Source organism: Stegastes partitus, unplaced genomic scaffold (genome assembly GCF_000690725.1).
Source record: "Stegastes partitus isolate 25-593 unplaced genomic scaffold, Stegastes_partitus-1.0.2 Scaffold58, whole genome shotgun sequence".
Taxonomy (NCBI): domain Eukaryota; kingdom Metazoa; phylum Chordata; class Actinopteri; family Pomacentridae; genus Stegastes; species Stegastes partitus.
Window position 1 is genome coordinate 495,221 of NW_007577789.1, and position 20,538 is coordinate 515,758.

A 20,538-nucleotide genomic window follows, 5' to 3' on the forward strand; every position below is an offset into this window, starting at 1 on the left:
GCAGAACACTGCACTGTAATGATCCATGTTACTTTCTTTACCTGTCAGTGGTTTTGATGTTGTGGTTGGTGGGTTTAGTGTGTTTATTGGTGCCAAAGTCATTTCTTCAGTTACCAGGTGTTCTCTGAAGCAAGACATTTAATCAAAATCAACAAATTCAAGGGGAAAAAAAACATCAACTTTAGAGTTGGTGCTTTTATTCAGCAGCATGACCAATTTCCATAAGCCAGACCTTCCATATTTCCATAAGTTAATGGTGCATGGGTAGCTTCCTGAGGTGGGAAGCGTTCATGTTGGCCTGGATGTAAAGTGGCAAGTAAACAAAATTAAGGCGAGCAACACGAGGAGCAATAATGCCATGAATTCACTGGCCTTTGAAGGAATTGCCTCAACATGTCAAACTTTGATGTACATGGATCCGTCGTGTGTTTGCGTAGGTAGCGCTGTACAACCCGGAGGCAGAAGGCAGCGAGAGTCCAGGAAGTCTGGGCAGCCTGAGCAACAGCCTCTCAGAGCAGAGTTTGGCGTCCGTCAACCTGAACAACCTGAGCACGGCCGTCAGCAGCGGCGGCAACGTCCACAGCTACACGCCGGTAAGATCCGCTCTTCACTTCGGGTGTTTGTCTGATGATTGTCGCTGGAGAATTTCCCTTTTTTTTTTTTTTTCTTTTCCTGCTGCGTCTGTCTGCACAAGTTGACCTGAAGCTGCTACAGACTTGGTGTCTTTTTTAAGGACACTTCAGCACGGCCAGCGTTCACTCCCACTGATTTTTCATCTCCAGCTGGCAAAATTTGAGTGTACCAGCATTCAAACTATGTATTTTTTATTTTTTTTTATATGCTCCGTGTTCCCTCGATTCTGACATAATCTGGATGATTCAGTCAGTGGTCCAGACACCCATTAAGTACAGAAGGTGTCTGCTGCACCCTTAACAGACTGAGGAGGTGGTAACCAGCTAACAACATGTACTCAGAATCTACAGTGCGCCGCTAAAACTCTCATTTTGCGCTTGATGTTCAGACTTTGCATCCAAATATATTTTCAGTGGTCTCTGGTGGAGCTCGTTCATTGTGCACAGATGACATGTCCATTGCTTTATATCAGTAGAGTTAAGCAGAGGGCATGGACTAACACATTCTTATGACTTTAGAAAGACTGTAAATTCCAGTTGTGCCCACTTACAGCACAAGTTATTTTATTATTTTGCTTTGACATGCATAAAAAAATGCAAATTTAAATGGGAAATTAAATACAGGGCTTCTTATGTAAAGAATATATGAGAGCTTGAACAAATTGACCCCTTTCAAAAAGTGTTTACTATTTATGTACTTACTGTATTATTATTTTTTTCTTTTCTACGTATTGAAACGCATTTCAAAGTGCAGATTGATTGAAAACTCAGTTGCTGCTTCGTGAATGTTGCATTCATATGCACTTATTATTTAGCTTTTGAATTCAATTTTGGAGACTATCAATACTGTTTGCAGGCCTCACAGCCCTCAGGGTCGAACAGCACCAAATAAATTCGACACCTATGGGAACTGGTGGTGTGCTTTGATGCGAGCTCGCTTCCGTCATGCAAAAATTAAAAGAGCAGGAAAAATTAAAACGATCCCTTTGTGTTGTCAGTTCATCTTTGTCATCTCTGATGCATTTTAATGACGGCCGACCATGCCAGTATTAAAACATTTAAAACAAAAGGGACCAAATTGCACATAATTAGAAGCAGATCATTCTTTTAGTCGGCAATCAAACATTGATATTGTGCTCTACTGGCAGCCTTTTAAGGGAAAAGTTGTGTGTGTGTGCGTATTTGTGTGTGACTTCAGATAAAAAAATAAAAATAAAATTCCAACACGGCGATCCGACATTGACACCCACTTCACGCTGTGATTGGCCAGCTGTGTGGAGGTGAGAGAGGAGCCAAGGACTGTACTTGTCTCTCCAGCTCGCTCTCTTTTTATTTTTTTTCATTCGTTACATAACTATTTGTGGTTATTTATCTATACAACCAATTTCAACAATATGAATGTCTTCCTGGGGAGACTGTCATCCCCACACCGGCACCTCTCCACCGTCACCACCATCAGCTTTCAGAGTGGCCATTTCCATCACATTTTTGATTTCAAAAGTAGTCATACAGCACATCTTATCAACTCTTTCTGACAAGCAATAAGCTGATCCTGTGACTCGTTATCGTTTGAGGAGAAGGGAGGTATCTGGTAGCCTCCTCACTCCCACTAACGCCGCTCTCAGACACGCACTCCCTTCTGGTAATTTGACAGCAGCTAAACATGCCGGCTTTGTGTCTCAATGAGCACTCCGGCTCACTTTTCCGGCAAAGTTGCACTGGCAAGCTGACTGAGACGGACATAGCAAGGGTTCTGTATCCCCTTCAACAGTCTGAAATGCACGCGTTGCAATAACAGATAGGACTTCACAAGCAACAGTAGGCCTAGCTGCAGTCGTGTGAAGTGATTTGGAGAAGGCTTTCTTACATCTCAACACCAATAATGGTCCAAAAACATCACAGAGAATGCAAAAAACACAGTTTGCTTGCCAAAATCATAAATCACCTTTCTCAAGATATCCTAAATTGTAGGTTTGTTAAATACCTGCAGCATCAGACGGCAGCAGCATCTCGAAAGCAGCAAAGTTATGTAGATTGAGTCACATGGAACAACAGCAGCACCTTAATAAGTATCTTATAAGTATGATTTATCCCCAGCATGGAGACAGGAGGGGTAGATGGGGGTAGTGCAGTTTAGTACTTGGCTGTTAGGTTGCCACAAAAACCTGTACTCTATTTGGACCGTTCCCTTACACATTCATGCTGTCTATAGTCTATTAGCTTTTCTCTTGTGTCACCCTCACTGCTCGGCCATCTCTGATTGGCTTTAAAAAAAAACCCCATTTTTATCATAAACTACGGATATTTAAAAAGTTATCTGGGACATTTTGGATGGTTATATAACATACTTTCCAAGCTATATATGTACATTTTAGATTTTAAATTTAAGGCTATTTGTGGATGACGAGGGCTGCGAGGTGGCTCGGTGGTTAGCACCGATGCCTCGTAGCGAGAAGGTCGCTGATTTGCATCACCTGGGATCTTTCTATGTGGAGTTTGCATGTTCTCCCCGTGCAGCGTGGGTTCTCTCCGGGTTCTCCGGCTTCCTCCCGCACAGTCCCAAAACACGTTGAGGTTAATTGGTGATTCTAAATTGTCCGTAGGTGTGAATGTGAGCGTGCTTGGTTGTCTGTCTCTAAGTGTAGCCCTGTGATAGACTGGTGACCTGTCCAGGGTGTCTCCTGCCTTCACCCTGAGTCAGCTGGGATAGACTCCAGCTCCCCCGCAACCCTAGTGAGGATTAAGCGGTGTATATATAATGGATGGATGTGGATGACGATGTCTCGGGAACATTTCAAAATAAAAGCTTGAAATTTTCACTGTTAGTCCTTATCATTTTTTAAGCAATAAAGTAATACTGGATAAATAGATCCAATAGTCTCTGATTATGGGTGAGTTGAAATATTAAAAATTGAACTGAAGCCATCATAAAAAAGCCATCTCTGAGCACACACATTACAGTGTGTGGAAAAAATGTTCTGAAAATGGGTCGACAAGCCTTTTTAAAATAAACTGTATTTGATATATGAAGCTAAAATTTTACAAATATCTTTATTTATTAACATTTTTGCGATGAAATTTTCAGGTAAACCAGAGATGGTTGGAATAGTTGATGATTTAAGATGGACTCTTCTATGTATATTCATGCAACCAGCAGATAAATGTTTGAGAGCAAGAAGGTACTTGACTTTTTTCTATATTTCTTTGTATATTTTTTCATTCCGTTTATTTTATCTTCTTCATCTTTTCCCTTCGTGCTGCTACGACACAATCATTTTCCCATCGCGGTCATCAAAGTTCTTTTCATTGAAATCTAAATATAGGAACTTCAGACAGACTTCTATTGCCTTTGATGTTTTTTTGTCACAGTGTTCATGTCTGTCCCTTTAAACCAAATATAATCCAAATTTAAAGGGCAGTCTCCGTTCAAAAACATTTGGTCCGAAATTACAGGCGCGCTGAAAAAAATCCCAACTCTTCATTATTTCTCCCTTGTAACAGCTGCTCACCTTTTTACCATCAATCACTTTTCCCTGCTCACCTCCCACCTGCATTAGCAAAGGTCAGTGCAATCTCATCTCGTTAACCTCTCATTTCTAGAGGCCATCTTTTGTTTTCCTCCTCCCTGCATCGCCTCCTCCTCCTTCTCCTCCACCTTTCTTCCCTTCCTTCTTCTTTTCCAGACCTCATCTGCGGTTTTAGTCCGGCGGGATCGGGTTTAGTTCTGACTCATTACCTGGCGCAGGTGATACCCTCCTGACTGACGGTGATTACTGGTGGCATCGCTGGCAGAGATCTCCAAGACGCCAAGAGAGGTTTTTAGGGAAACGGCCGCCATTATTGGGCGGAGGTAGATGCGTGGGTGGTGTGTCGTGGTTAGTTGGCTTATATTTGGCGGAGGCACACTGATCGCAGCAAATTGCTTGCGTTCACTGGGTGGACGGCGAGGAACGTGACAGCTGGGATGAAATGATTGAGGGTACAGGAAGACCGGCTGCATTTACAATGTGAGGCAGGAATCTGAAGCGCTACAGTTTGTTTTCGTGTGTTTGTGTGAAAAGAGATGAGCGGCAGCATAGATTTTCTTTCGGCCGTGCAGAATTGAATTCGGTGTGATCATCATACTGAAGGGCTGAGTTTAAAAACAATATTTATAACAGTAATTAATATAAAAAAGAATGAGTTTGAAAGGCTCAGTTGGAAATTTGATTTAACGCTGCTAAATAGAATTATTGGATTTTGTTTTACAATGCAGCTCACGCAGTCGAGATTCAGGTTTAGTCCATTTAGATTCAGCTACTAGAAAGGAACATGCAGCCAGAAAAGCAAGGACTTAGTTTCTGTGTTGGCTGACAGGCAGCAGCCCACCGGGCATCATTTTCTTCTCACACAGAAGATGAACACTTTCCTCTCCTTGCTTTTGAATTGTTCCTCGCCTCATGATAACGCCGTCTCAAACGAGCGGCTACTTTTAACCTGATGAATGACAGAAGCTTAACGAACAGATTCAGAGATGATTTTAAATTTCGGTTACATACACGTGGCTGACATTTATGAGATAAGATAAACTTTATTGATCCCTCACTGGGGAAATGTACAAGTTGCAGCAGCAAGATACAAATGAGGCCTAAAAGAAGCAAGAAAAGGCTAAAATAAAGATATAATAAAAACCATGTGCACCTTTCATGTGTACAGATGTGATGCAGGTATCGCATGATGTCCTAGATTTAAGGTGCACATTGCATGCATAATCCATGTAGTACCTTTGTCTTTTTTTTTAAGCATCTGTATAGCATTTTGTGCTCAGATTGGCCTGAACAAGCTATTCTGTGTTAAAAAGTTGAAACATGTTGGTGTGCGCAACACACAGTTCATGTTTTTGCATAATCCATGAGTTTTAAGACTTAATAGAGCACTAGACAACATTTTAAACATTCAGCAGCTTATCATTTTGCAATTGAGCAACAGTTTCTTTACAATTTAAATTACACCATGTCATTCAGGTTGACACAGAAATTGTTGGTCACATGTTTTGTAAGCCATCCAATCTTACTGCATATATGTGTCCTATACAAATGTGTGTGTCTATTTACCACCCAATGTAAGGTTCATGCCACGGCTGCCCTAAATTACCAGCATTGTTAATTACCAAAATCATTTTATATGTTTCTGTAATGGTTATTACACCAGCATGTAGAAGCTCTTTAACCAAAATAATATTTTTAATGCTACAAATATAGTTATTGTTGTTGTAAGTTACTGTTTTACAAAAAAACTGAAAATTTGATAAAAGTACATTATTAATTCTTTGATTAAGTCGTCAAATTATAGTCATTTACTTGCATTCCTGATCAAAAAAAAGAAGTTTTCGTAGTTGAAGGTTGTGTTTGATTAATTCCTGACTTCTCAGAGAAGCCCAGTGAGTTGGCTCAAATTTGGGTAAAAAGGTGAATTCAATTTGAAATTCCTCATTCCTGTTCAAAATGGTAAAACGTAGCGAGCTCACTGAAAATGAAAGAGTCACATCAGACAGATGGTCTAACAAATTTGTTAAGCATTGTATACGTATGGTCTCTCCCCTGACTAGCTGTCTTGACAAGATATCTACCCTCGAGATCTCTCAGGTTCTCTGCTCGTCATCTCTTAGTCGGTCCAGTCTCAGACCCACTTTCAACCTCCAACCTGTGGAAAGGCCTGTTGGAGGACCTGAGAGAGACAAAGAATGTGGATATGTTGAAAAGAAAACACCTTTCTCGTCTGCTTTTTATTTAATTTTCTGTAATTTCGTATTCATTATTCTATTATTCGCAGTAATTAATTTTTTACATGTTTAACTCAGCTCATGCTGTTTTTAACTCCTTTGATGTTCACCGCTTGATTGATATCCTTGTTCTTCGTCTGACGCCAGGCGCTCCATAAAAACATTTAGAAACACTGAACCTGCATACGTAGCTGCCACACTAACTCCCTCCACCTTGTGTTTGCCTTTCAGGTGTTTTTCATGTATTTTAAACACAGTGAATGTTGTGTATCTCAGGCTCTGTTGTGGGATTTGTTCGCTCAAGAACAGTCTCTGCCAATATTGCATACATTTGTTCCTAATCATCACATAAGCACAGCTGCACCGCCATACGAAGATGGGAATTATTTATTGCAATAAATGATTAATACCTCACAGTAATCTACCAGTGCACATAGATGCCTCTGCACAGACATAGATGATCAACATACGATCAATTTTACTTGAAGACTATGTGATTCCCCCCCACCTGTGCCGCATCAGTTGCAACATCACCTCAGTTGCAAACGTGATTCACTCTTTGATATATTTTTCTAGGAATACTGACATTCACCGATTATCCCTGTGTCTTATTTGATCTCAGAGTCGATCTGTTTCTTCCCCCTCTGTCTGATTTGAAGGTGAGCAGCCACTCGGAGCCTTCATCTCAGTCCCTGAGCCTCCAGCAGCCCACCCAGCCGCCGCCGCCGCCTCCTCCGCCCCCGCAGCCTCAGTACGGTTTGCCCGTCCCGGAGTCACGGGACAAGCAGCTCTGCTTCTCGGACTTTGAGGACCTCAGCGCTTCCTTCCGCAGCCTTTACAAATGCGTCTTTGAGCAGTCGTTCTCGCAGCAAGGTGGGTGTCAAACCCTCATTTTGCATGTGGATCCGTTTGTCTGTTCATGTGTCCAACGTCTACAACAACACGTGTGTTCGCACAAACAAAAAAAAGAAAAAGAAAAACCTCCATGTCAAGCTTCATGCACATAATTAACTGGCAAGCTTAAGCTTGCCTTGAAATTCAAACAATTTAACATTGCTTTCATAGCAAGCATTTCAGTATTAACCTCCGCCGCACACTACTCCTACTCTATTGTGTTTTAATAAACAAACAATCTGTTGTTCCGCATATCTGCATTTTACGGCTCGCTCAGTCAAATGAGTAAAGGCAATTAAGAGTAAGAATTCAACAGAAGGAGAAAGGAAAAACTCACAAACACATCTGTAGTCGAGCAGAGCAAAGGGTTCTGCCGCTTTGATAGCAGCTAATTAGATTGGTTCTAAAGTTTGTGAAGCATCTCGCTAATTGCTTCCTGAAGCTTTCAGGTCACCAGGCCTCCTCCCTCTTGGACCCCCCACCATCCCACCACCCTCCTATCACCTTCCCCCTCATGCTTTTCTTCTCCCCCGTACACATCGGCGAATGTTCTGTAACCGAGGAGATTGATGCGCTCTGTTGAGCTCCGGCAAGTGTTGCCTGGATTCACCCTCTGACAAGGTCCCCTTCAATTTGTGGTCAGGGGTGCACACGCCAAAGATAAGACGATGAGAACGCTCGCTTAAAAAAAAACAACAAGAAGAAAACAGAGACAACAGAGAGATCTAGAAGGAAAATGAGGAAGAAAATGGATTTAGTGGATGCTTGAAAGGGTCCCTTAAGTGTGAGGCTTAGCAGGGAACAGTGTCAGCAGTCATTGTATTCGAGAATTTGAGTCACAATGAGTCACCCAGACAGCAGAGCTCGTCGTCTCCTCGGAGAAACCGCAGCGAGTTCAAGAGCACATACCAAAACCGTGTCGCACTCACACATCACAGGTGAAATGGAGACTCAAAAGAACCTGAATAGAGTAAATTAATAAAACATCAGTGGGAACAATTTGCAAGATCGAGCACGAAAACAAACCATTTTGCAGCCCGAGTTTAAAAATCATACTCTATTTTCTGTTACGATAAAATCAAAGAGACTTAAAGAAAGGAGCCGCGTGTCAATACGAATCTGAACAACTGTGTTCATCCCAGTAAGACATGACAGCTCTCATAACAACTATACAATGAACGAGGAAGGAACAACACAACCATAGTTAGAAACTCTCCATGGATTTCCAATAAAGTGTAAATACAAATAAAATAGTAGATAAGATGCCTTTTCAGAAAGTCTTATATTGACACGCGGCAGAGGGAGTAAAGAAGCTGCATTAAAACCACTTTTCCAAGCAGGTAAACTGTAATGACTCCCTGGTGGCAGCAGTGGAAACTCACTCACTGGGATGTGCTGAGATAGACTCGGTATGCTCGTCGATTTCCTCATAATGTGTTGATCCTCCCAAAAAAAAAGGAGAGATTGAAGTGATAAGCAGTGAAACAACAGATAAAAGCAAAGGTCAGAAGCCTCAGATAACAGATTTAACAACACGTGTGCTGATGGAAAGGAATGCTTCTTCTAAAAAAGGCTCTGTCATGGTCCCTTTCTGTTAACGTTCCACCTTAATTTATTTTTGAACAAACTCTTAAGATTTGTTCTGCGTTTAACTTAGATTAATATTTAGAGGGAAAAAAACCCAATCCAACAACCAACAAAGCAGGAAGAGGACAACCAAGGTCCAGTTCCACACAAGACAAAATGCAACATCGTCTTAACAAGCGAGCTGCCAACTTAAAGTTTCTGCAGCTGTCACTAGCCATGATGAAAAGTAAAGCAGATAAAACACGCTCTTGGGGTAACCTGAGCATGCAAGGAACTGCATTTCACAAGAATCCTCGGCTGTGTGCCAGACAAAAGTATAAAATGCATAGTTGATGACAGAAACTGTGTGTGTATGAACTCATTACATTGTTTAGGATAACTTATTTTTGCAGAGTTTGTCTTCTCTCAAAAGCCAAACAGGAAGAATTAAAAACTTTTTAAAAGTTGTATAAGCTGTATAGTTGGACAGACCCTCCATAATGTAGATTTTGGTGGCTAATCTGAAAATTATTAAATAGGTGCAGTGGGAGTGGAGCAGAAACATCTCAGAACCATGGATTATCCTGTAACGGTACCCAAGGGGCCTGCACCCTAAATTATGCATAACTTTAAACCTTAATACAATTTAAACAGAGTAGCTCTTTAGAAATCAATCCCCTTAACAGTGGTCATGAATGGGTAAATTACCTACAGAGACCAAAACTGATCTCGTGTCGGCCTGTGAACATGTTAACTTCTGCTGTGAAGTTTAGCATTTTAACATGGGAGGGTCTGTGGGGACTGACTCACTTTTAGAGCCAACCTCAAGTGGCCATTTGAGGAACTGCAGTTTTTGGCTCTTCAACATAGGGTTCAGTTTTCAGATCCTGTAGGTTGCTGCTTGGAAAATCAGTTACTTGTTTTTCAAGTTTTTGTAGTTTCCTGGTTAATAAAAGTTGTTGGATTAGTTCTTGTGCAGTAATTTGACGCCGAGGGATTCGTAAGTATCAGTTACGGAACTAGAAAACAAATCACTTCTAGTGCTCTATGTGCTGTAGCACAGGTTAGAAACTGGTATTCAGTTTTGTATTTAGCTGATTAATTGCTAAATGAAACTGGACAAATGTGTGGATATGAGTATGTTCTTTTAAAATCACTCCTTAAAACCCCTTTATTTAGACTTGCTCGTATGTCCTGTTGTGTATTTTATTAGTTTGTTTTTTTTCTCTTATATCCTTTATTTACTTACTGAATTTTTTTTTTTTAACTATTATTATTATTGTTATTATTATTATTAGTAGTAGTAGTAGTAGTATTCCTCGACTTTTGCTTCTCTGGTCTTTGGACTTAGTGGCCTTCTGTTATTCAGTGTTCTTCCTGAGTGTCCTTGTTTTCTGGCCAGTCTGAAATGCACTTTGTAAAATCCATCCATCCATCCATCCATCCACACACTACTTAATCCTCACTAGGGTCATGGGGGGCTGGAATCTATCCCAGCTGACTCAGGATGAAGGCAGGGGACACCCTGGACAGGTCACCAGTCTATCACAGGGCTACACAGACAACCAAGCACACTCACATTCACACACGGACAATTTAGAATCGCCAATTAACCTCAACAAGTTTTTGGACTGTGTGGGAGGAAGCCGGAGAACCCGGAGAGAACCCACGCTGCACGGGGAGAACATGCAAACTCCACGCAGAAAGATCCCGGGTGTCCTCACCGGGATGCGAACCGGTGACCTTCTAGCTGCGAGGCTACGGTGCTAACCACCGCTCCACCTCGCAGCCGTCTATATCAATAAAGTTTTTAATATTATTATTGTATTGTTATTATTATGTTATAAGAAAAAAACAGATGAACTACAACTTTACTATTGTCTGTTGTATTTATTTATTGATGTTCGTCTGTTTTTGCTCCCCCCTCCTGCAGCAGGTTTGATGAGTATTCCCGGCGACTCCAGCCAGCAGGCCCGGACCGCCTGCTCCTACCAGCACTCTCCCGGCGCGGGAAGCGGCGGCGGCGGCCACCACCACCAACACAACCACAGCCAGACGTCCCACCACCCGCACCACCCTCACCTCTCCCCCCACTCGGCCCACAGTCAGCACCAGACTCACGCTCAGCACCAACAGCACTCTGGTCATTCCCAGCAGCACCCGTCTCTCTCCCACCAGAGTCACACGGTACAGAACTGCCCCACAACAGGTGAGAACACACTCGCAAGTTCTTGTCCTGATTTTTTTTTTTCCTCCCATGTTTCGAATCACAAGGCCTCTACAGTATGTGTAGCATTTTAACAGCTCTGACCTTGGTGGCACCTGCTGGTACACGGCATCAGAAAAAAAAAAAAAAACAACACTGTGGCAGACAGCAATGTACAACGGCTGCCCTTGAATGTGTTAAGAGCAGCATTAAACTCCAACTTTTGCCTCTTGGATTGAATTTAACGACAAAGAAATACCAATCAAAATAACTCAAAGTACACTACAATCAACATTCCACACATAAAGACCTTAAATTTGCACTTGAAAGTTTTCTTTGAATGATAAAATCAACACTCACCACCACATCAATATGGTAGCCCCCTAAGTTACTGCACAATACAGTCTACAAAGGCAAAGATTCTGTACGAGGTAAAAGGCAATTAATGTACTTGAAAACCCTTATTTCAAATTTTGTGCCCCTTTTCGTCAATCTGGACATGCAGTCCCGCATCTACCAAGAATAAACATCCGTAATCTGCTCAGAAATCTTCTAAAAAGCCTTTATTTTTTCGATATCCAGAGCTGCTTGTACGTGCACACTGCAAACAGGAATAGCTAATACGGACCAGTTCATGGTGCCTGTTTCTCAAAATGTAAACAAGTGTAGGCTAAGAAGGCAGGGCTGAAGTCGTATCCCAGAGCTAGTTGTTTGTCCGTGGAGGGAGCCACAGTGTTAGACTTTGAAAATCCCTGCTCTAGGATATTGTTATGGCCATCAGTTTGAAATGCTTAGCCTCGTTAATGAGAAATCATGCTGTTTCTTGGTCACTGTTGCTGTTTACACTGTATTCTATAGAGTGTAAATACAGCGTGGGGCATTTCTGATGGCAGTTTGAGAAAAATAAAATCCAATATTAACCCTCTGAAACCACAGCAGTTCCTGGGTGTGTTTTGCTCTTGTTGCATTTTTCCTCACTGTAGACTCATTTTTCACTGCAATATAAAGTCCTGCACCTCTATGGAAACCATGGCTAGAATCAGAGGGAGATTAAAAGAACTCTGACAAAGTTGTAAAGCCACAAATCAGAAAAAATTAGAAAATGTAAGTTGAATATCGTTGATTATTTTACAAAAATAAAAACTAAATGGAATTAACATGTGTAAATGACCACAGGTGTTACCAGTACTGGAAAAATGATGACCCTGTGCACTACTACTTTCATTTTTAATGAGTTTCCACTCTGTACACAGCCTGCAGTTCAGCCCAGTGCAGCAGAAGAAGTTTCAGAATTGTTGTCACATGACTGCTGGTCACAGCTGAGCCACCCATGGTGTCTCAGTTCTTTTTGTTTCTTACCTAACCTGGTTTATTTTTGGCCTTTTCTCAAACAAGAATAAAGTGAATTTGATTAAATAGCATGACTTTCAGCTAAGATTTGGGTAATTTCCCCAACTAAACTGAAAAATTAGTTCAAGGACCGTTGAGAAATTCTACAATCTTTCTGTTTTTACTGTTTCTGATAAATACTGTGATTTAGCCTTTTTTTTTTTTTTTTTCTCCTTCAAGATAACATGCCGTTAAAACTCCGGGGCTAGTTCTCTGGGTTCAAAGGGTTTAGAGTCTTACTGTCAGCCTGGTTTTAGCTGCTTTTAACTTGTCAATGAACTCCTTCAAATATGTGCAACAATAAAAATAGCAAAGGCAGAATACTTTTCAGCTGATCTAGTGTCACTACAGGACTGATGGTGGGGGTATCTTTAAGTAATGGGTTAAAGTTTAGTATTCATAACAAGGCAGCTCACAGTTTTCCTCATTCTGTTGCCATAATAAGAATACAGCAGGAGGAGAAGAGCTGCTATGACCAGGATTTTATACTGTGTCCAACATACTCACCTTTTTTAATTGACTCTGCTGAAAATAACACACAAAGTGTACAGTATGGTTTCCTGGTTCACATATATTGATGCAGTGCAGCACCAAACAATGATTCCCAAAACCACACCGGTATAAATGCAATGCACCGAACACATCGCAATCGGCTCGTCTCTGTACAGACTCATTGCATTTATATGATATTCTTCCCTCTATAAGGTCCCAGAGCAGTTAATATTATGAGGCTGGACCGGTACAAACAGGCATCTCCAAAGCTTCACCGAGGCTTTTCCTGCTCATATTCCCAATCTGTGCTTTTTCCCCCCTCCTCTGTCTCTGTGCAACAGAGCTCTCAGGCCAGTGAAAAAGACTATTCAGACATGATCTAGGTTAGTATTCTCCTCAACCAAGCTGAGGATGAATGAAAGCAACCCCCCTGTCTTTGATCCACGGCTTGAGAATGTAATGTTGTTTAGTTTGTGGTGGTGAAAAGCATCTTCTTCTTTTTTTTTTCTCTCAAAAGCAAAGCTGGGGCTGGAAATTTTCTGTGTGAACTCATACCACCTTGTGGTTGTTCGCAGAACTCAGACTGAGTCAAATTTGACTTCTTTTTGAATATGAACCTGTTTTAGATCATTTAACGCTGCAGTGCTGCTCGGTATCATATTCTCACTGTCATCGATTATTGGTAATCAATGATAAAGTGAAATTGTTGTTAACTGATGAATAATTAAAGTCAAAACTCCCAAAAATAACCTGTTCCTTCAGTATGAGGATTTCTGTTTCCCCCCTGTTTGATATCAATTAAAGTTATGGGAAAAATACACAATTTAAAGACATCAAATTCTTAATTTTCCAGCATTTTATAAACTAAATGATTAAACTGGAAGAAAAAAATTAAATTCTCTTCATCTTTTATCCAACCAAACCAACAGATGTTTTTAATATTCATTTATGGCATTGACTTTTTACGATGGTTTACAATTTGAGGCAGTTTAGTGAGAGAAGTTCACAACAGATCATCGTTGCAATTTTGGCTAGAAAAGAAAACATCCTTTAAAAAACTAATAAATAAATAAATAACAATATACACAGTTAGTGACATGTGTCAAATCGAATAAAAACCTTTCAAAATTATCCCAAAAAAAAAAACGGTGCCAGATCTCAAAACTCCATCACGCCATTAATGCCTTTGAGCCTGGCGAGCGTGTGTTCGTATGAGGCAGGGTCTGCTGGTAAGGTCACCCGCTCCTTTTATCCGCGGAGCCGTTTTAAGCATTAAAGTAATATTTTGTGTTGGAGAAGCTGAAAAGGTTCACTCTTAAATGCAATTTCGTGAGTTCCCCTGCTGTCGCCATGTTGTGGGAGATTTTTGGCTTCAACGTATGAGATCTGTTTTAATGTTGTGTCAGCTCTGTGGATTGAACAGACAACCTCGCGTACAGTGTCGTTTCATTGATTGTTGTTGTTAATTTGAAGGCGTGTGCTATGTCCCAGGCATGTCGTCGGACTGGTACCCCAACCTGGACTGGCTGAAGGAGAGCTGCCGCATCGCTACCAGCTACAACTGGGCCGACGTCGACCTCTCCCCGTTTCAAGGTAAAAAAAAAAACACACAAAGCTGAGGGTCCCGTCAGTGTAAACATCCGAAATGAACATTGATAAAGCCGTCCACAGCAACACGGAGAGAATTGATAAAATGCTTATGATGCCGATCAGTTACTTTGATTAAACCATTATGATTCCTCGCTGCACTTTCATATCCACTCGCCCTTGAGGCACAATATTATAATATCCAGTGTTGTAATAGTACTGGCCTAATAAAAGTCATTATCCTGCATGGAGAGGTTGCCAGTCTGTCTCACACACACACACACACACACACACACACACACACACACACACTGAGGCTGTCTCGCTCCCTCCCAATTGTATGATGTGAATAATCCAATTAGGTCCTGGCTCAGTAACAGCCTCTTATCACGGTCAGCGCACAAAGCCGGCAACATCCACACACGATTGATGACGACTGCTGGCCTTATAACACACAGGCTGCTGCTGCCGCTTCCCCTCTCTGTCTCTCTCTGTCTCTCTCTCTCTCTCCTCCCGCAACGCTTGACCTCCCTCGCACCGCCGCGATGCCGTCCGTCCGCCGCTGTCTCTGGCTCGCCTCCAAAGAGACGAGAGCCGGGGCCTCTTGTCTCTGTCGCCGTCTCACACACAAGCTGTATAAATTTGATTTGGGGCGAAAGTATCAGACGGCAGTTTGCTGTGCAGAAGCTCGGGTGTGTCTTTGTTTCTGAAGAAGTAGAAGCACGTTAGAGGTGTTTCAGATTCTCAGTGCGCGTCGTGTTACATGTGAGCAGACATGTAGTCAGGACGGCGATGCTCACTGGTTTGGTGCTAACAGTAAAATAGACAATTCTTTTCCTGGATGTGATTTCACTATAATGTATGATAGATTATTATTTTTCATATGCTGAACTCATGATAACAAAGAAAGTCTTGGCGATTGTCTTGAACGAGTCATTTAAAGTATGTTTTATAAGTCTAATGTACAGGAAATGTCAATACTACAGCTGTATACGCAAGACAAATGAATCAACTGTGCCTCATTCATGAAGAAAAATCCTCAAGCATGTTTGCTGTTGAAGGAAAACAAACACAGTTCATACAACAGTTTATATACACTTGAAAAGACCACGTAAATCGAGGCGGTCTTGAGTTTTCATTATTTTATTCTATTATGATGCAGGCATTTTATTAGAAGACATAACTAATCTATGCATGACTGTTTTTTCTGACAAAGATGCTTGTTTAAATGATCCTCTCATTGAAAACTCATATATACATGGTCTTTTCAAGTGTATGTAAGCTTCAGTTCACAACTATTTATAGATCTAAATATATTTATTACACACATGTTTAGTTTTCTACTTATAAGTGATCCCGTTTGCCTGATATTTCACCTGATTTAAGTTTTAGCGCTTTTAATCTTCTCAACATTAATATTCAGACTTAGAATAAACACTGTTTAATCTCAGAGACCATTAATTTATATTATAGTAGCTAAGATACTGACAAACTGTATTTCAGATGTAGTGCAGGCACAGACGATGACGCGGGCAATTTACTGTATTATTTCACATTTTATAAAGTAGATATCAAAGATGAACTGGTAGAAGTTTGATGAAGTTGTACATTTAGGTGTTGTAAATAATTCTATTTTGTATATCAGTTTTGAGCTACTTAAAGCTGGGGTAGGCAGTATTTTCTTGCCATCACTGGGCAGGAATTACATAGCAAGTTACGATTCAAGTCATCTGAGAGGAACTTTTCTTGCCTCTGCTTTCATTCTGTTTTTAGAAAATCTAGCCCATGATGATAGAGTCACACTCCTCACAGTCATCACTGGTACTATCAGTGTCACAGTGGGTTAAACAGAGGAGTTTCGCACAGGAAAGTGGGGTTAGAATCCTTAGTGAAGCAACAAATAACAGCTTTTGGGTGTTTGGAGCACATACGTAAGTCCAGGCTCATCTGATCAGAGGGCAGAGCTGCAGGAGGAAGGCTCCACATATCTTGTATAACACAATGACAAATTTGTTTAGGTGATTAATTTCTAATTAGCTCTACAGTGAGTGACCGTCACAGTCCGTCTTTCCGTCAGGTTTAAAGGAGAGCATGCGGCAGGCTGAGCTCAACAACTGGACTCTGGACGCCGCCCAGATGGCCGACCTGTGTTCCTCCATTAACCAGTTCTTCACGGCCACGGGGGTCATCCCCCCTCAGGGCGCCGCCCACCCACAACCTCAGGTCCAACACCCGACACCACCGGGAGCGCCACAGCACCCGTCTCAGCCGCACGGGGCCATGCACCCAAAACCCAGCCATCACAATCAGCACGGGCAACACAACCAACACAACCAACATATCAGCACGGGTCAGTACACAAGACTACACTGCATAGTGTAGTACTCTGGATGTAAAGTTAAAGCACACAATATGCAGGGATGTTGATGCTTTTAGAACAGTTACTGAAAGTAGGATGGAAGGAAGGACAAAAGAAGAAGGAAGTGAAGCAGAGATTAGAAGGAAAGCAGAAAAATCCATGTTTACAGGTCGAGATACATTTTCTGAATATGTGTCTGAAACTCATAGATTCTTAAATTTGAACATTTTTGCGATACAAGAATTTCTACAAACACATAATGACTCATGTACAATTTTATGGTAAATGGTCTTCACTTATATCGCGCTGTTCTATCTTAGTAGTACTCAGAGCGCTTTACAATGTGTTTCTCATTCACCCATTCACTCACACATTCATACACCAATGGAGACAGAGCTGCCATTGGGACCAACTTCAGGTTCGGTGTCTTGCCCAAGGACACTTGGACTGTGGAGGGGCGGGGGATCGAACCGCCAACCTCGCGATTAGAGGACAACCGCTCTAAGCCATTACTGCCATTTATGTTTGTAATGTCATGTATAAGTTTTTTACTTGTAGGGGATCAATAAAGTTTACCTTATCTGTGAGGTAAACATAATGGACTAAGGAGTGCAGCATTAGAAAAGAAAACGTGTCTCCAAAAAATAAAGTACTTCCTCAATTTCCGCCCGTGACTCGCTGGCTGCGAAGGAGGTTGGGTCTCAAGGCTCCAAGCTAAATTGCAATCCCTGCTCACTGTGCCATTGTTGGCTCATTATGTATTTTCAAGGGAATTACGGCTGTTGTCAGTTACATGGCAACTAAAGTGAAGATATGAAGACGAGGGGATGTTTTCACCAGTGTGAAATCCACTGAGTGACAGCAGATTCTGTAGGATTTCTCCCGGCTTAGCATAAGATGGCAGCAAAAATTTTTGCGTGTGCACACGATAACAGCTTGTGTTCTGCAGAGGCAAGTACGCGTGTGTGAAAGTCGGGATACTAATCTGACAGTTAGTCATTGCCCTTTTGTCTGTTCTCCCGCAGGGAACATGTACATGGACTCGAGACAGAACATTTCTTCTCTGATGGGCCCTCCAGGATATCCTCACATGCCTCCCATGAGCAGCACGACTCCCGCCATGACAGGTGACTCCTCCATCGCTCTCTTAACAGGTCAGGAGGTTGGAAATGCAGCGTATATTAAGGCCCGACTATTACATAATCGCCTGAGTGCAATTATTAGAGCTGACTGTGATCATAATTGTTGGAATCATTTCCATCCACCTGGATGAAACTAACAGAAATGTCACGTCTCAATTACTGTTGTTTTCCACTGTTTGCTCCCCCTTTCTTCTGCTGCGGTTTAATGGCACCGGCTGTTTATCTAGAGGCACTTAAACTCTAATGTTTGACCGATGAGCATCTATTGACATTTACATCATGGGTTTTAGTTGCAAAGCTAAACGCCGCAGCACCACTGTGGGCGCATTCTGGTTTTAAGCCAAATGAAAAAGGACAGCCCAATAAGTTGAGGTGATTTGTTGGATTTGAAGCAATGAGGTGGCACTTAAAGGCCCTAATACCACTAATCTAAAAGAAATAGAGTTATACAATGAACAGGAAAAAAGGCAATGTAATTGTTAATCTCAATTATTTGTACTGTAATTAAGAGTCAACTAAAATCATGTTCTTAACAGCCTTAGGTTTATATCTGTATATGCAGGCTTACAGGCAAAACAGCGCCAGACTTTAACCTTGGTAACACATTTCATTCTACGGTATTGGCATTTTTATCTTTGCATTGAAAGCAAATTATAAATGTAGAGGTGTGTGTGTGTGTCAAAGACTGACTTGGAGAAGTACCGGGAGCTGGTGGAGGGCTAAGTGCATACCGGTGGAGGTGGGGCGTCAAGGCTCTGTGGAACCCTGAATGTACTTGGAGCGAGCAAAAGCAGAGCTATCAGCAACAATGTGGAGGCGGCAGAGAGAGTTTCTAGATAGCTGCGCCTGAAGAGGGGTGATCACTGTGGTCAGTAGATGCCACTTGGACTCATTTCGAGATTTGATCGGTCTCGGTCGGGTCGCCTGGACGAAGGTGTCTGTTGTAAGATCTGAAGCACCTCATGACTCCATGAAAATACACAGATGAGGTTTCCTAGTGTGTGCATCAGAAGATTTATGTAAAACTCAAGGTAAACAGATTAAACTTGCAGTTACAGGGGCTAACGTAGTATTCGACTTTTCTAAAGCTAAAGCTAAAAAACAAACTACTAGCTGTAGAGTTATTCCATCTCGAATCCTCAGGGGCCTTCTGCTCTACCAACTCTGATTTGTTTTTCTGTCAGAAACTGTGGAAATTTACCGTAATTTCCGGATGATTGAGCACATCTGAATAGCCACACCCACTAACTTCAAAAAGGAAACACATTTTGTACATATAAGGGCCGCACTTGTCTATAAGCTGCAGGAGTCCATGTTGTAACATGAGATATTTACCCAGAAAGATTTTTTTAAACTTTTAATTAAATACATACCGGTAACATACACAAATATATAAATGTTTTTTTCAGAACAGTGCCTGTAACACGGCTGGTTAAGAAAATAAAAACTACAGCAGCCTTCCAGGAAAAGTCATTGATCACTGTCTTCATCTTCCTCCTGCACTAAAACCACTAAAGTCGTCTTCTTCAGTGTCAGAATTGAACAGCTTCAGAATTACTTTGTCACAAACTTCCTCAGTCTCTCTTTCATTGTCGCTCTCAATGTCACTTTTGTCTCGAGGCAAATTCGCAAAAATCATAAAAATCCATAAATTAGTCGCATCATTGTTTAAACCGCAGAGTTCAAAGGGTGTAAAAAAAAAAGAAAAAAAGTAGCAGCTTATAGTCTGGAATTTACGGTGATTTCTGTGAAATTTTAAGAAATTTCCTTTTCTTTTAAATACTTTTTTTTTTTTTTTTAAATTTAACTGCTGTCAACCCACTTCAGGCTATGTTTGAATGACAATGTCTCCGGAACTAATTTTCACTGTTATGTACATAGCACATTAATACAAAACAAGTAGTATACTGTTTTAAAGATGAAATATTTGGTCACAAGAAAGGAAAAAAAAGTTAGTTTTGTTTAACTTTTAACTGAACAGATAAAACAAGTTGCTCCACCAAAACAAAGTATTGCTAGATAGCCTAATCCAAATGGAGTTTTGCAGTTTCAAAGTAGTTTTCGTTTTTTTAATAAGTATTCTGTTGCAGTATTGCATTCCTCTATCATGGAACTACACACGGTTTAGAAAATATCACGAGCTGACTTTTGCATGATCATTTTTTTGCTAATGTGTGCTCCAAAATGAGGCTTTTCATGATTTTTTTGAAATCATTTTTCAACTTACCTACAAACAGAGACTATTTGATCTACTCATTTAATATTGCAGATTCTGAATCAATGGTGCAATGGAAAATATAATTTCAGGCTTTTATCTTTAACAGTTCCTGAAATATCATCATTGAAATGTGGCTTTAAATTTAAATGAAAGTTTTCACAAATATCCTTATGTTAGGTGATACAGATTTTACGCAAATGTGAGATGGTTGAACAAAAATAGTTCTACAAAATTTGATCATTGAGATGGAATGACTTCCCTCATAACAGGAAAAGCATTTTTGATGTTAAAT

The 20,538-nt window shown here is 41.0% G+C and overlaps 1 protein-coding gene across 1 annotated transcript in view; it reads left to right on the forward strand.

The window, feature by feature from the left end:
- LOC103353013 (forkhead box protein J3) overlaps window positions 1-20,538 on the forward strand; it is a 70,635-nt gene that overhangs the window by 46,974 nt on the left and 3,123 nt on the right. The window contains exons 7-12 of the mRNA XM_008275754.1: window positions 438-593; window positions 7,053-7,266; window positions 10,787-11,062; window positions 14,432-14,533; window positions 16,605-16,877; window positions 17,912-18,040. Of these exons, the coding sequence (XP_008273976.1) occupies window positions 438-593; window positions 7,053-7,266; window positions 10,787-11,062; window positions 14,432-14,533; window positions 16,605-16,877; window positions 17,912-18,040 (1,150 nt within the window). The remainder of the gene's footprint in view (window positions 1-437; window positions 594-7,052; window positions 7,267-10,786; window positions 11,063-14,431; window positions 14,534-16,604; window positions 16,878-17,911; window positions 18,041-20,538) is intronic.